Source organism: Mustela putorius, unplaced genomic scaffold (genome assembly GCF_011764305.1).
Source record: "Mustela putorius furo isolate JIRA1106 unplaced genomic scaffold, ASM1176430v1.1 tig00003858_pilon_pilon_pilon, whole genome shotgun sequence".
NCBI classification, from domain to species: domain Eukaryota; kingdom Metazoa; phylum Chordata; class Mammalia; order Carnivora; family Mustelidae; genus Mustela; species Mustela putorius.
In genome coordinates, this window is record NW_025422010.1 from 3349431 (window position 1) to 3363334 (window position 13904).

General features: G+C 41.8%; 1 protein-coding gene across 1 annotated transcript in view; it reads right to left on the minus strand.

Moving 5' to 3' along the window:
- Nucleotides 1-13904, minus strand: part of PI4KA (phosphatidylinositol 4-kinase alpha) — a 116365-nt gene that overhangs the window by 84070 nt on the left and 18391 nt on the right. The window contains exons 2-7 of the mRNA XM_045065273.1: nt 11840-11956; nt 8002-8095; nt 5096-5184; nt 2872-2944; nt 2011-2270; nt 1390-1456 (exon numbers count right to left, since the gene is read on the minus strand). Coding sequence (XP_044921208.1) covers nt 1390-1456; nt 2011-2270; nt 2872-2944; nt 5096-5184; nt 8002-8095; nt 11840-11956 — 700 coding nt within the window. The remainder of the gene's footprint in view (nt 1-1389; nt 1457-2010; nt 2271-2871; nt 2945-5095; nt 5185-8001; nt 8096-11839; nt 11957-13904) is intronic.

Here is a 13904-nt window from a genome sequence, read left to right on the forward strand (position 1 = left end):
GAGAGATCAGAAGAGCTGTTCACCAGGGAAAGCAAAGCCTTCAAGGGTACACCATGGCTGTCTTCAGATGCCCCAAGGACAGACAGGTGGCAGGGGTTGTTTAAAGCCTGGAGGGAGGGGCACCTGGGTGGCTCAGCTGGTTAAGCGTCTGCCTTCGGCTCAGGTCATGATCTCAGGATCCTGGGATCAAGCCCCACATCGGGCTCTCTGCTCAGTGGGAAGCCTGTTTCTCCCTCTCCCTTTGCCTCTCCTCCTGCATGTGCTCTCTCTTGCTATCTCTGTCACTGTCTCTCTCTGTGTCAAATAAATAAATAAAACTTTAAAATAAATAAATAAATAAAGCCTAGAGGGATAATTCAACCACAAGTGGTTCTCTCTGGAAGCAGCAGGATTTTGAGCGAGTGAGCTTGGCTTTTACATTCCAACATACACACAGACTATAACACAGGGTACATTCTCACACAGCTAAGAGACACTCTAGGCAAAGCTGCCCACATTTATTTGAGTTCAGATTCTCTCGTTTTTTTTTCTTTTAATTCCCCTCACATCTTTTAAGATCCTATTGAGAAATGCTCTTTTAGTAATTAGCATGATCCAAAAATGTAATAGATATAACATTCTGGTTTCCCCACTTCCTATCACTTAATCTATCACTTAACTGAGTCTTACTTCTCTCAAAAATAAGGCAGAGGCGATTTTACCACATGGCTGACACTGTACAAGGCTATCCTATGAATCTAATTCAGTAAATTATGTGAAAATGCTTTGTGATCCACAAAGCTCTATTAAAAAAGTACTACTTGTAAAAAAAAGTACTACTTGTATCATTATTACATTTTAAAAAAATATTATTTACATAATTAATGACTTTAAAACAAAAAAAAAGCAGGTCCTACCATGAGGACTTCCAACTGAAAACCAGTGCTTTCACAGATTAATTTATTAAAATTTTGATGATAGACACATGAAGCTCTGTGTAAATATATATATTTTTTAAGATTTTTATTTATTTGGCAGAGAGAGAGAGATCACAAGTAGGCAGAGAGAGAGGGGGAAGCAGGCTCCCTGCTGAGCAGAGAGCCCAATGCAGTGGTCAATCCCAGGACCCTGAGATCATAACCTGAGCTGAGGGCATAGGCTTTAATCCACTGAGCCACCCAGGCACCCTGAGAGTCTGTATATTATCATCTGCACTTTACTGCACCCTTGAAATATTTTAAAATTAAGAAGTTTAAACAAAAATAGAGAGTAAATGCTTTCTAAAAGTTTGACTCTCTAGATGCATGACAGCAGAGTGTTATTATTAGCATCTTTTACATCACGGTAAGTCACAGTGAACCTGCTCTCCAAGTACCAGGTCAATTTTCCTGTCAGAAAGGTGAAGCCCACCTTCAAAGTAGTGAAAGGCAGATCCTCCAGGGGAGCTGGGAGGAGGCATTCCGCGTTCAGGGCTGACCTGAAACACAAAACCACCTTACAGATTAGGAAAGGCCAAACTGCTGTCAGTTTCTCCTTAGACAAGATTCTCCCTGCCAGCCCAATGTTTGTACCTCCAGTCCTGGTCCACACCTTACCTCCTCCCTGAAGCCCACCTTAGCTAAGTGTTCTCTACTGTATACCATGTCCCTAATTTCTTCGTGCTTAGCCATAGATTTTATACTTCTTTAGTGAGTTGAATTATTCTTAGCACTTGGTGTCTTGTCTCCCTTAGCACTTAGCTTGTCTCCCTGAGTCAATTGCGTACTTCTTAAAGGTACCAACTGTCTCCTACTCAGAATAGAGCTTGGCACCCAACTGCTAGGGAAAAAAATACTAGGAGATGACTAGGAGATGAAATCACTTATAAATCTTAAAAGGCCAAAGCAAGCCCATGTATTATTACACAGAATTCTAGTGAGAACCTTTCCAGTTTCATGAATTTCCTCAGAGAGCATGCCAGTGAGATTTTCTTCAAGTGAGCACTTAAGAAGAGCTGACCTCTAAGCCTGCCTCCCAGGCGCACAGCCCCACCTGAGAGATGCTGGACACACTGCTGGTCTTTCTCTTCAGGGTGCCCTCCTGACACACTGTCAGCAAATTGCTGGGGAGGATGGAGCGGAAGTCATTGAAGGATCGCCTCCGCACACCTTCAAGCTCCTCAGGGACTCGGAGGGAATGAGGAGGGACTTTGGGGAACAGTTTTGAAAGCAGAGACTCTTCTGTGTTGCTGTAACGCCCAAATGCTCGTGAGATTCCGATCAGGCATGGGATGGCATATTTGCAAAGATATTCTAGAAGACAAAGTGAAAATATTCCAGTATCAAAAGGCTGCCCGGGAGCGAGTTGTGCTGCACCAGCTGGTAACACTGGCTGACATCTCACAACCCACCCCCTAGCAAATGTGGGTCAAAACAAGCCACATCAACAGGTCAGCCCAAGGGCTGACATGAACAACAACTTCAGACTACATCTTTGTCACACACAGCTGTTCTCTCTGGGAGGTCTCAGTCTAGGCATGGTACACCCAAATCAGTAACACAGGTAGTTCTATTATCAGGTACCTTTACTATACTTAATATATGTTGTCCTCCTCGGATTAGGTTGGTAGCCTTACACTAGAGGCAGCTGGGCATGTTATAAACGAAGAAACTGAGGCCCAAAAAGGGTGAGGTGACTTGTCTAAGGTCACCTGGTATTCAGGGAGCAGAGCTGTGCTCATGACTCCCAGGTGGCCTTTTAGCTAATACACAACAAAGGCAAACTAATACAGGAAGGTTTCATCCATCAGGTACACAAACAGTAAAGCACAAAAAAGAACATTGGGAAAAGCAAAGGAAAAAAAGTAATCACGAAGTCATTAAGAAAAAAAAAGCCTCAGATTTACATTCATACCTTTTTCTTGAATCTCCAACGCCTGGCACATTCCCAAAAGGACATGCAAAACCTGCAAAAGTGCCTCTAAAATCTGTAATAGCCACAGAAACAGAAAAGACAAATTTATAAACAAAATCAGGTAAGTCTCACAAAATTCATTCAGAATTAGAAGGAGCTTTACACACTATCTTCATACCCATATCTGATACATATATCCCTGAATGACAGCTCTGGTGAGTGGCCAATCAGCTGAACTTCCAGGGACAGAAACCGGCCCTCCTGGGTTGGTCCAGAGTGCCCCCTAACTGTGGGCCAATATTGTCCTGTGGGGCTTGTGACCTCTGGCCCTTGGAGCCACTCCTTTTTCCATATTCCAGAAACAGGTGATAGGCCCCCAAATCTCTTTTTGTGGCAAATACCCCCAATTCTTTCAATCCATTCCTTAGGACTACACGTACTTTACGATGCTGAGTGTCTGCTTCTGATTTCACGGTAGTCCCATGTGTCAAAAACAGTCTCAAATTGTGGTGTTCAGGGAAATACATTCATATTCCAGGATGTTGGGACTCATCCTGAGTAATCACCACACTCTAAACATATTCTAGACTTCCATCCACATGACGTCAGCTTTTAGCCAGCTGCTTCACTCTGCTGGCTCAATGAGCTTACAGATACCTAAAATACTTGAATCTTTTCTACACCACTATTGATGTTGTTGGCATTTTTTGCCTGTCACTGACACCACGAAAGCTCAGGGGATTAGCTTTCATTCATTGTTCTGGTCTCTGATTCCCAGCATTGTGTCATCTACAAATGAAACCAACTTGCTTTCTGAATCTTCATTTATGGCCCTGGCTTGTTTTGCTTCAATAGTAAGAGGTGAAGGGGAGGCTAGGGGAGGCTTCTGCTGGGTCAGCACCCTCTGGGGTAGTCCAGACAGTTCCACAAACCTTCCAAATTGTTTTGACCTTTAGCCCGTATTCTAGATCTAGGATTTCAGGAGGGTGTTTCTCTAATGCCTTGTTGAAGATCAACTAGATTCCATCTACCTTATTTTCCTCTACTACCAGTCTTGGAGGAAACCCCAGGCAAAGAAGAGAATAAAATTGTTCTCCTATAATGTGTTCCCAATCAAGGTAAATTTCTGACATGTTGCTGATGTTAAACGATGCTGAATAATATATGAAGATTTGAAAAGCAAGACTTTCTCCATTTCATATATTAAAGTTATGCCATCATCTTTAGTATTGATGTTTTGATAAATGTTATTTATAAAAAAGCCCTTAACTTACAGCCTGTTAACTTCTGAAATAATGATCTACAATTCTAATATATTTAGTTATCTCTTTGGTCAACCTATAAATAAAGAACCTAAACTAGGAAAGAAAGATGGAAAAGAACATTAATGGCAGAAATACTCTCAACAAAATTTACAGTTCTATTAAGTAAAGAGACTTTAAAAATTAAAAAACAGATACAAGAACTCAAAAAGCATAGCTAACTGGGAACATTTAATATATAGATAAGCACCTGGCACTCCTTGGCAGGAACTGAGGATAACAGCATATACGAACTGATTTTCAAAAAAAAAAAATCTGATTAAGAAAAAGTTTAGATTCTGATTGTATTCTTTAAGAAGAAGAGTCTGAAAGGCATTTAAGTAACATTTCAACAAAATAAACTAAAATGAAAAAAAATCTGAGCACTTAAAATCTGAATATAATTTCAACTATCTAGATAATTCCCTTCCATGAATGAATCCCCAACAGAGTCAGGAAAGTGAGGGGCATCTGCTTTTGGCTGCCGACCTGCCAACCCCACAGGACCACGGGGAAAGCTTAATGAGAAACAGTCAATGAGGTCACTGGGTAACCTGCAAAGTACTGTAGGCAAGTATTCAATGTTTTTTAGGTGTGTTAGTACAAAATAAATCAACTGAAACAACCTGATCACTTCAAAAGTTTTTTTACTCTTTTCGTTACTTTGGGACTCTTGATTGTGTACAAATGCACTCCAGGGACGCCTGGATGGCTCAGTCAGTTAAATGTCTGCCTTCAGCTCAGGTCATGATCTTGGGGTCCTGGGATTGAGCTCCCTTGCTCAGCAGGGACTCCGCTTCTTCCTCTCCCTCTGCCCCTCCCCCTGCTTGTGCTCATTTTCTCTCTCTCTCTCTCAAATAAAAAAAAAATAAAATCTTAAAAAAAAAAAGAAAGAAATGCACTCCAATTCACCATGCACTTACCTCATCCCTAAGGGAGGGGTCCCTATAAGCCACATCAGACAGCAAAGTGACCAAGCAGAAGCTGAAGCTCTCTGCAACCGGGAGGGTGGCTGGAAGGCACACAGACGCGAGTCAGATCATTACCGCTGAGATACCGGGCCACCCCTACTGGCCATGTGATCTGTAAATTCCCTCTCTCACGGGGCCTGCTAAGGGACCAGTTTACAGGGATGGCTGCCCTCACTGAGGTGAACCTCAAAAGAATAGCTATGGGCCCAACATGGTTGCTGAGAAATACCTTTAACATTTCTTTTAATAGAATGCTTTGGTTCAATAAACTTAAATGTTTCTGGGCCAATTTATAGCTTGAGATTATACAGTCTCCATTTTTTATTCCTGACCTAGATTTCTACCAAGGATGAGAAACCAATCTTGGTAGAGTATAAGAGATGGTATATGGAGGCTACCCAATTACTACCACTTTAAACTGAATTATATGTTTATATTTCTTTTCTGCTTTATTTTGACAAGTGGAGAAAATCTTAAGAGCTTCCAAAGATTTGCTCTATTCCTAATAGGTTTTTAAGCCCTTCCGCTACCGACCTCTTCATAGAGAGGTTCTCCAGAGCCTGGCCTCAGGGTCGGGAAGGGATCACTGTACCTAAAAGACTAAAAGCTAACCAGTGCTTTGATGGCATGCACCTTAAAAATATCAAAATCACTCCTGTACTGGGTGTCTCAGTGGGTTGAAGCCTCTGCCTTCGGCTTGGGTCGTGGTCTCGGGGTCCTGGGATCGAGCCCCACATCGGGCTCTCTGCTCTGCGGGGAGCCTGCTTCCTCCTCTCTCTCTGCCTGCCTCTCTGCCTACTTGTGATCTCTGTCTATCAGATAGATAAATAAAATCTTTAAAAAAAAAAATCACTCCTGTATAGGTCTAATCGCTATTAAATACTAAATCAATTTTGAATATTGAATATTTAACCAAGATCTATTCATAGTACATGGCAGAAGATTGTTACACATTCACTTCTGTACCTATAATTTTAAGATGCAGCTCTAGGTTCTTCTTAAACTTGAGTGTGATCAGAATCATCTGCAGGCTTATTAAAAGGCAGACTGCCAGCTTCCCTAGCCCCTGGGTTCTAATTCAGTAGCTGTGATGTGGGGACTAAGAATCTGCATTTCTGACAAGTTCCCAGGTGTTGCTGGTGCTGCTAGTCCCGGATGGCACTTTGAGAACTACTCCTCTAGAGTTTAAAAGCATAATTTATACTGCCTTAATAAAAAACTAAAAAAGAGTGAGATGCTGCCTAATGATTGGAGATTTATGTATCTCTAACAATGTTTCCAACAGTGCTAAAACTTTCATTCTAGTGAAAGTCCATGCACATAGAAGTGATATTTTCTTTGAAAGAAAAGAAAACAGAAACAGCTTCTGCTGGTATTCTGCTTCTCCCCAAATTAGACAACAGTGGTGGACAGAGATGTCTGACTTTCTAGCAATGCTTTCTATTTAATCTGTCGTCCTTTAGGGTGGGAGGATGGGCAAAATAGAGAAAGGGGACTAAAGGTACAAACTAAAGGGGACTAAAAGGTACAAACTTCCAGTTCTAAAGCAAAGAAGGATACAATGTAAAACATGGGGAATATTGTCAGTAACAGGTAATGACTTGGTGTGGTGACAGACTGACAGACGAAAGCTGGCTTATCATTGTGATCACTTTGTAATGTATATAAACATCGAATCACTATGTTACATGTCGGGAACTAATATAATATGATATGATATTGTATTGCCAACTACCTTTCAATAAAAAAAACTATAAGGGTGCCTGGGTGGCTCAGTCGTTAAGCGTCTGCCTTTGGCTCAGGGCATGATCCCAGGGTCCTGGGATTGAGCTCCGCATCGGGCTCCCTGCTTAGTGGGAAGCCTGCTTCTCCCTCTCCCACTCCTCCTGCTTATGTTCCCTCTCTGTCTCTCTCTGTCAAGCAAATAAAATCTTTAAAGATAAATTAATTAAAAAGAAAAAAATTGTAGCCCCTTAAATGCCAGGATACATGCATAATCTGGGGTCTGTCAGTTTTAGGCACAGGAGGTTACCAGAAATGATGAAATCCAAAGGACAAGAGAATTAGGCACAAGCAGGATGTTCATGAGAACAGTAAAACCTATCTATAGCGGCTGAGCCCATCCAACAAATTGGGGCCATGGCACCAATGAAAAGGACAAGGCCGTCTTTATAGGCTCCAACCCCCTGCTATGCCTGAAGGTGGGCCTCAGCCACAGACAGGTCATGATCTCTAGAATGTTGGAGGTGTTCCAAACTGATATGGGAGTCTTGGGAAATCAATACCTAAAAACATCAGTGTTGCAAGTGCTTAGCACAATGCCTGGCACATAGTGGACTTATATACCATTTTTTAAAGGTAATAAATTTAAATAAAACTCAGCAACAGCAACAAAATGATAAACTATTTACAGTGAACATGGTGTTTAAGTCCTGGACATCCATCACATCCTTCCTTTTAGAGTAGCAGCAATGCAATTTGGAGAAATGGATTCACTCCAAGAGTGAACCTATTCGTCTAAGGGTAATAAACAGGGATGGGCAGGGGAACCAATTCTAGCAAGGAGACATGAGACATGAGAAAAGGTTCCTGAAGGTCTCCAAGCTCCTGTTCACTCCTAGAATGCAATGCAAAGCCGTTTTTCTCAGCCTTGCCCCCACCTCCCCTCGACCATGGGCTCTGGACAACAAGGAGTAAGCACAGCCCATGCTGCTACAGACAGGCAGTTGTCTCACAGCCAAGAGCGGAACTAGCTAGAAACATTGTACCTGATGCATTAATATCATTAAACAGCTGATTCATACAGACTGTGAGCATACATGCCATTCCCTGAATTGAGGGGAAAATTTACACATTACCTCTGCCTTTCCGAGCTGTGCTTTCTTCTACCCAATACACTTTTGGAAGTCCTTTAAGCAGTCGAAGAAGGTAAGGAACCACAGAATCTTTGTGCTTAAAAAAGAAAAAAAATACATTTAATACAATGTGCAGCTGGTAGTTTTTTTGTACTAAGCCCAAAGCAAAGCATTTGCATCCTCACCATCTCAAAGATGGATGTTCGCATGGCAGGGCACCCTTCCTGTTTCCACGTGGCAGCAGCAGCAGGTGGCATCTGGAGGTCTGGAGGTTATCCCACCAGCCTGCACCAGAGGTGCCTAAGGAAGGGCTAAAACCTGCCCTTCTGCCACTGAATGTCCAGCCTTGCTCTGGCCCTTACTGGGGGCTGGGACCCCATGATGGCCTCTGCAGGAAAAGGTTTATGTACGCACACACTCTCAAATACGCCCTCAGCGAGAGTGTTCAGAGAGAGCCCCCAAACCCTACAGTGAGTCCCAGGCTCAGATCCTCTAGACTGAGGGAGGGTCACAGCCACAAGCTTCTAAACTTAGTGATGCTTCTGTTATTCATGGTCCTTGTCCTCTTTTCTTTTTTTAATTTTCTATTTAATATTTCCTTTTGCTTCTCCCAAACTAAGCATTAGACTTTATGGCCATAATTTGCCAATAAAAAAACTACTTCCTGCTAGTTTGGAAACTAACATGTCACTTCAGAACCTTCCATGACTGACTCTTCTGGTTGTTTTCCTAGTTATAACCATTCCAGTTAAGGGTTAGGTAAGTGTGCTCCTGAGAAGGGGAATACTATTTGATGTTCTGAAGTACTGAAAACAAAGCAAAACATGTGGTAATACTGAAAACATAGTTCCAAATTCTGTGACACTCCTTCCACAGAAATGAGGTCAAATTCAACTCCCTTGGAAAATGGGCTGCCTTAGTGACTTGCTGTGTTGTTTAAAAGTACAATTGAGGGCTCCTGGGTGGCTCAGCATGTTAAGCCTCTGCCTTCGGCTCAGGTCATGATCTCAGGGTTCTGGGATTGAGCCCTGCATCAGGCTCTCTGCTCATCAGGAGCCTGCTTCCCCCTTTATTTCTGCCTGCCTCTCTGCCTATGTGTGATCTCTCTGTGTCAAATAAATAAATAAAATCTTAAAAAAAAAAAAAAGTACAGTTGACTCTTGAACAACATGTGTTTGAAGTGCACAGGTCTACTTACATATGGGTTATTTTTTTTAAAAGATTTTTTTATTTATTTGTTTGACAGATAGAGATCACAGGTAGGCAGAGAGAGAGAGATAGAGAGAGAGGGGGAGAGAGAAGGAAGCAGGTTCCCTGCCGAGCAGAGAGCCCGATGTGGGGCTCGATCCCAGGACCCTGGAACCATGACCTGAGCCGAAGGCAGAGGCCTCAACCCACTAAGCCACCCAGGCGCCCCTACATATGGGTTTTTAATAGTACTGTAAATGTATTTTCTCTTGCTTACAGTCTTCTAAATAACATTTCCTCAGGGCGCCTGGGTGGCTCAGAAGGTTAAGCCTCTGCCTTTGGCTCAGGTCATGATCTCAGGGTCCTGGGATTGAGCCCTGCATCAGGCTCTCTCTGCTCAGCAGGAAGAGTCTGCCTCCCCTGTCTCTCTGCCTACCTGTGATCTCTCTCTGTCAAATAAATAAAATATTTTTAAAAACCCATTTTCTCTAGCTTTATTGTTTTTGGTAAGGCTTCTGGTCAGCAGTAGGCTATTAGTAGTTATGTTCTGGGGGAGTTAAAAATTATACGTGGATTTTCAGCTGCACAGGGGAGTCAGTGCCCCTAAATCCTATGTTGTTCAAGGGTCAACTGTAGTTCAAGAGACTAACTTCCCAGGCTAAAGAAGACAGTACAGCATCCATCTGGCTTTCTCTCAGGACACATGCCCTCAGGACCCAGACATTACACTGTGATGGAGTGACAGAGCCCAGGCCACATGGAGAGGCCATGTATATAGGGGTGCTCTGGCTGAGTGCCCCAGCTTAGGTCCCAGCCAATAGCCAGGATCAACCCACACACATGTGCATCAATGAGCCTTCAGGTGATTCCAACCCCTAGCCTTCAAGCCACTCTAGGTGACACTGAATGGAGCAGAGACAGTGACTCTTCTGTACGCCATCTAAATTGGAGATTCATGAGAAAAAAGCAAAACCAAAAACCAACCTGTCATATTAAGGAGTAGTTTTTTACACCACAATACATAACCACAGCAAATAGAGAACTTTCTTTAGCAAAAACAAAACAACTTCGGGGCGGCTGGGTGGCTCAGTGGGTTAAGCCTCTGCCTATGACTCAGGTCATGATCTCAGGGTCCTGGGATTAAGCCCCAAGTCAGGCTCTCTGCTTAGTGGGGAGCCTGCTTACTCCTCTCTCTGCCTGCCTCTCTGCCTACTTGTGATTTCTCTGTCAAATAAATAAATAAAATCTTTAAAAACAAAACAAAACAACTTTTCCTTTATTTTTATTATTTTTTTAAGATTTTATTTATTTATTTGACAGAGAGAGATCACAAGTAGGCAGAGAGGCAGGCAGAGAGAGAGAGAGGAAGAAGCAGGCTCCCCACTGAGCCTGGGTGGCTCAGTGAGTTGGGCCGCTGCCTTCGGCTCAGGTCATGATCTCAGGGTCCTGGGATCAAGCCTCGCATCGGGCTCTCTGCTCAGCAGGGAGCCTGCTTCCCCCTCTTTCTCTGCCTGCCTCTCTGCCTACTTGTGATCTTTCTGTCAAATAAATAAATAAAATCTTTAAAAAAAAATAGAAAAGAATAATTAAAATGCCGTTTATATGCATCTAATTTTGGTTTTTGATATGGCCTTGATCAAACAACCTATTTAATTCTCAAACTATGGCTCTAAAATTGAAATGCTTATTTTTATTTCAAATGTATGAATACTCTGTCAAAAATATTAATCCTTGGGGCGCCTGGGTGGCTCAGTGGGTTACGCCGCTGCCTTCGGCTCGGGTCATGATCTCGGGGTCCTGGGATAGAGTCCCGCGTCAGGCTCTCTGCTCGGCAGGGAGCCTGCTTCCTTCTCTCTCTCTCTCTGCCTGCCTCTCAGTGTACTTGTAATTTCTCTCTGTCAAATAAATAAATAAATAACCAAAAAAAAAAAAAAAAGCCTGCCTTCAGCTCAGGCCAGGACCCGGGTCATTGAGTCCTCTAGGATCTCCCTGCTCAGCGGGGGTCTGCTTCCCTAGTCCCTCTTCTCCCCCCAACTCAGGCTTTCTCACTGGCTCACTCTCTCTCAAATAAGACAAATAAAATGTTTTTTTTTTTTAAAGTTTTTTTATTTTAAAGTAATCTCTACACCCAATATGGGGCTTGAATTTACAACCCCAAGATCAAAAGTCCTATGCTCCACTGACTGTACCTGAAATCTGTAACAGATCTGAAAAAAGATTGTATTATGTCAGAATTATCTAAAAGAATAATGTCCTTTTGGAAGGAAAAAAAAATGTTTACTCAATCTGAATAAACATCTGACCTTAGATTGAAAATCAAGTCTACTCTGGAGGGCACACAATTACTTCACAAAGCATTTTAATTAACTTTCTAGCCAAACAAAACACAGTAACAACAACTAATAACCACTTTAACAACCTAATTATTCACACAGTTCAAAAACCAAAATTTCTTAAGAGGCTGTACATTAATTAAATTAATTAAATTACTCCTACCTGTTCCACCCACTCTGCCTCACCATCACTAGCTGCTTTTATTGGGTTCATATGCATTCTTTTAGTACTGGTTTAGGTAAATATAAGCAGGTACAAATTTAAATTCTAATTGCACTCTCCCTTTTACACTGCAGAAACACTTTTAGTAAAGACTTACCTGAAGATCAGATTCAATGAGAAAAATGCCCAACGCAATCACTGCATCTCTCCGTCTTTCATCCAACTGGAAGATCCCATGGAAGTCTACTGGGCACATACAGAGCAGCTTTTGGACCTAGACAATGAGACCAAAAACAAACAACAACAACAAAAAACCCCCATAAGTTAAAAAATATAAACACACACACACATATATATATAAACATACATATATATGACTGTATAGGGCATAAACCAGTAGTATAAAATCCCAGTGAGTCTATATAACCAGTAAAACATTTTTTTCCATTCAAAAATCACAGAAAGATCATCTCTACATTCTGAATTGATCATACACAAAACATACATGTGCCAAGGACCAAGAGTTAAAATGATGCATACACAGAGGTGGTAAAACACACTAGCTAATGTCTGTAATTCAGTCATAACAGTCATGGGTCTCTAATGCCCAATGGCACCCAAAAGCAGTTTACCCAAACCCACCTACAATTACAATCCTCCCATAGGGTTCTTTAGAAGATCAAATGTGTGTAAAGCACTCAGAACTACACACAGTACATACCAGGTGCTCAACAAACAGTACCTGTTGTTACTGGATATGCCATAATAGTGGCCAGCAGAAGCAAATGAGCAATAAGTCAGCAATTTACTGAATATATGGAAAAATTCAAATTTTTTCAAAACAAAACAATGGTAAACGTTTGACATAAAGAAACTAAAAATCTTGGGACGCCTGGGTGGCTCAGTTGGTTGGACAACTGCTTTTGGCTCAGGTCATGATCTCGGAGTCCCGGGATCAAGTCCCGCATCGGGCTCCTAGCTCCACGGGGAGTCTGCTTCTCCCTCTGACCTTCTCCTCGCTCATGCTCTCTCTCACTGCCTCTCTCTCAAATAAATAAATAAATAAATCTTAAAAAAAAAAAAAAGAAACTAAAAATCTAGATGATATATGAATAGGAAAAGAGGTGATGCCAATCTTGAAAATCCCTGCCACAAGAACCTCTTAGCAGAGCATTCAGACACACCATGAGGCCCCAACCTTGCTGTTCTGTTAATGGACCCAAGGAGAAGTTGCTCGTTAACATTTATATGGTCTGGTGGGACTTCTTTTTTAAGATTTTATTTGTTTGTTTGAGAGAGAGAGAGCTAGCAAGCACGAGCAGCGGGGAGGGGCAGAGGGAGAAGGAGAAGCAAACTCCCCACTGATTAGGGAGCCTGACACAGGACTTGATCCCAAGACCCCAGGATTATGACCTGAACGAAAGGCAGATGCTTAACTGACTGAGCCACCCAGGCATACTGATGTGTTCTTTTATTGGCAAAGGTCATCAAGTATAATGCTTGAGATTTGCTCTGAAAATATCAACTACCATTGCAATTTTAAAAAAGAAAGCAGATTTTAAAAGGACAAATACACAAGCCAGAAAAAGAAACACCTTCTAACCTGAAGAGAGGTAATATTCTTTGTCTCAGTCATTTTCCTCTTAGGAATGACTGTAAAGAAAGAATTAGGGGTGCCTGGTGTCTCAGTTGGTTCAGCGACTGCCTTCGGCTTGGGTCATGATCTCAGGGTCCTGCGACTGAGTCCTACATTGGGCTCTCTGCTCAGTGGAGAGCCTGCCTCTCCCTCTCTCTCTGCCTGCCACTCGCCCTGCTTGTGCTCTCTCCTTCTTTCTCTATCAAATAAATAAATAAAATCTTAAAAAAAGAAAAAAAAGAATTAGAAATCTTAAGGCAAAGATGATGTAAAAGACTTTCATTATAGTGTTGTGTATATTAATTGAAAATCTGAAACAATTTAAATGACAAATTAAGAAAATAAATGATTCCACCATTTGGTGAAACATTAGGTTAAACCATATGAAACTGTGATAGTCAACCAAAGTTTGGACCTACAAAAACAGTGCTTTCATAAAATCTAACCTAATACAGACTTGAAAAATGGTATTTTCCTAAGACTAAGCAACAGCATGAACAATGTTCTAAATGTTCTGTAAATCACGTGAGGAATGATGTGGATTATCATATACAGAAAAATATATTGAAATGTTGACAGTTACGGA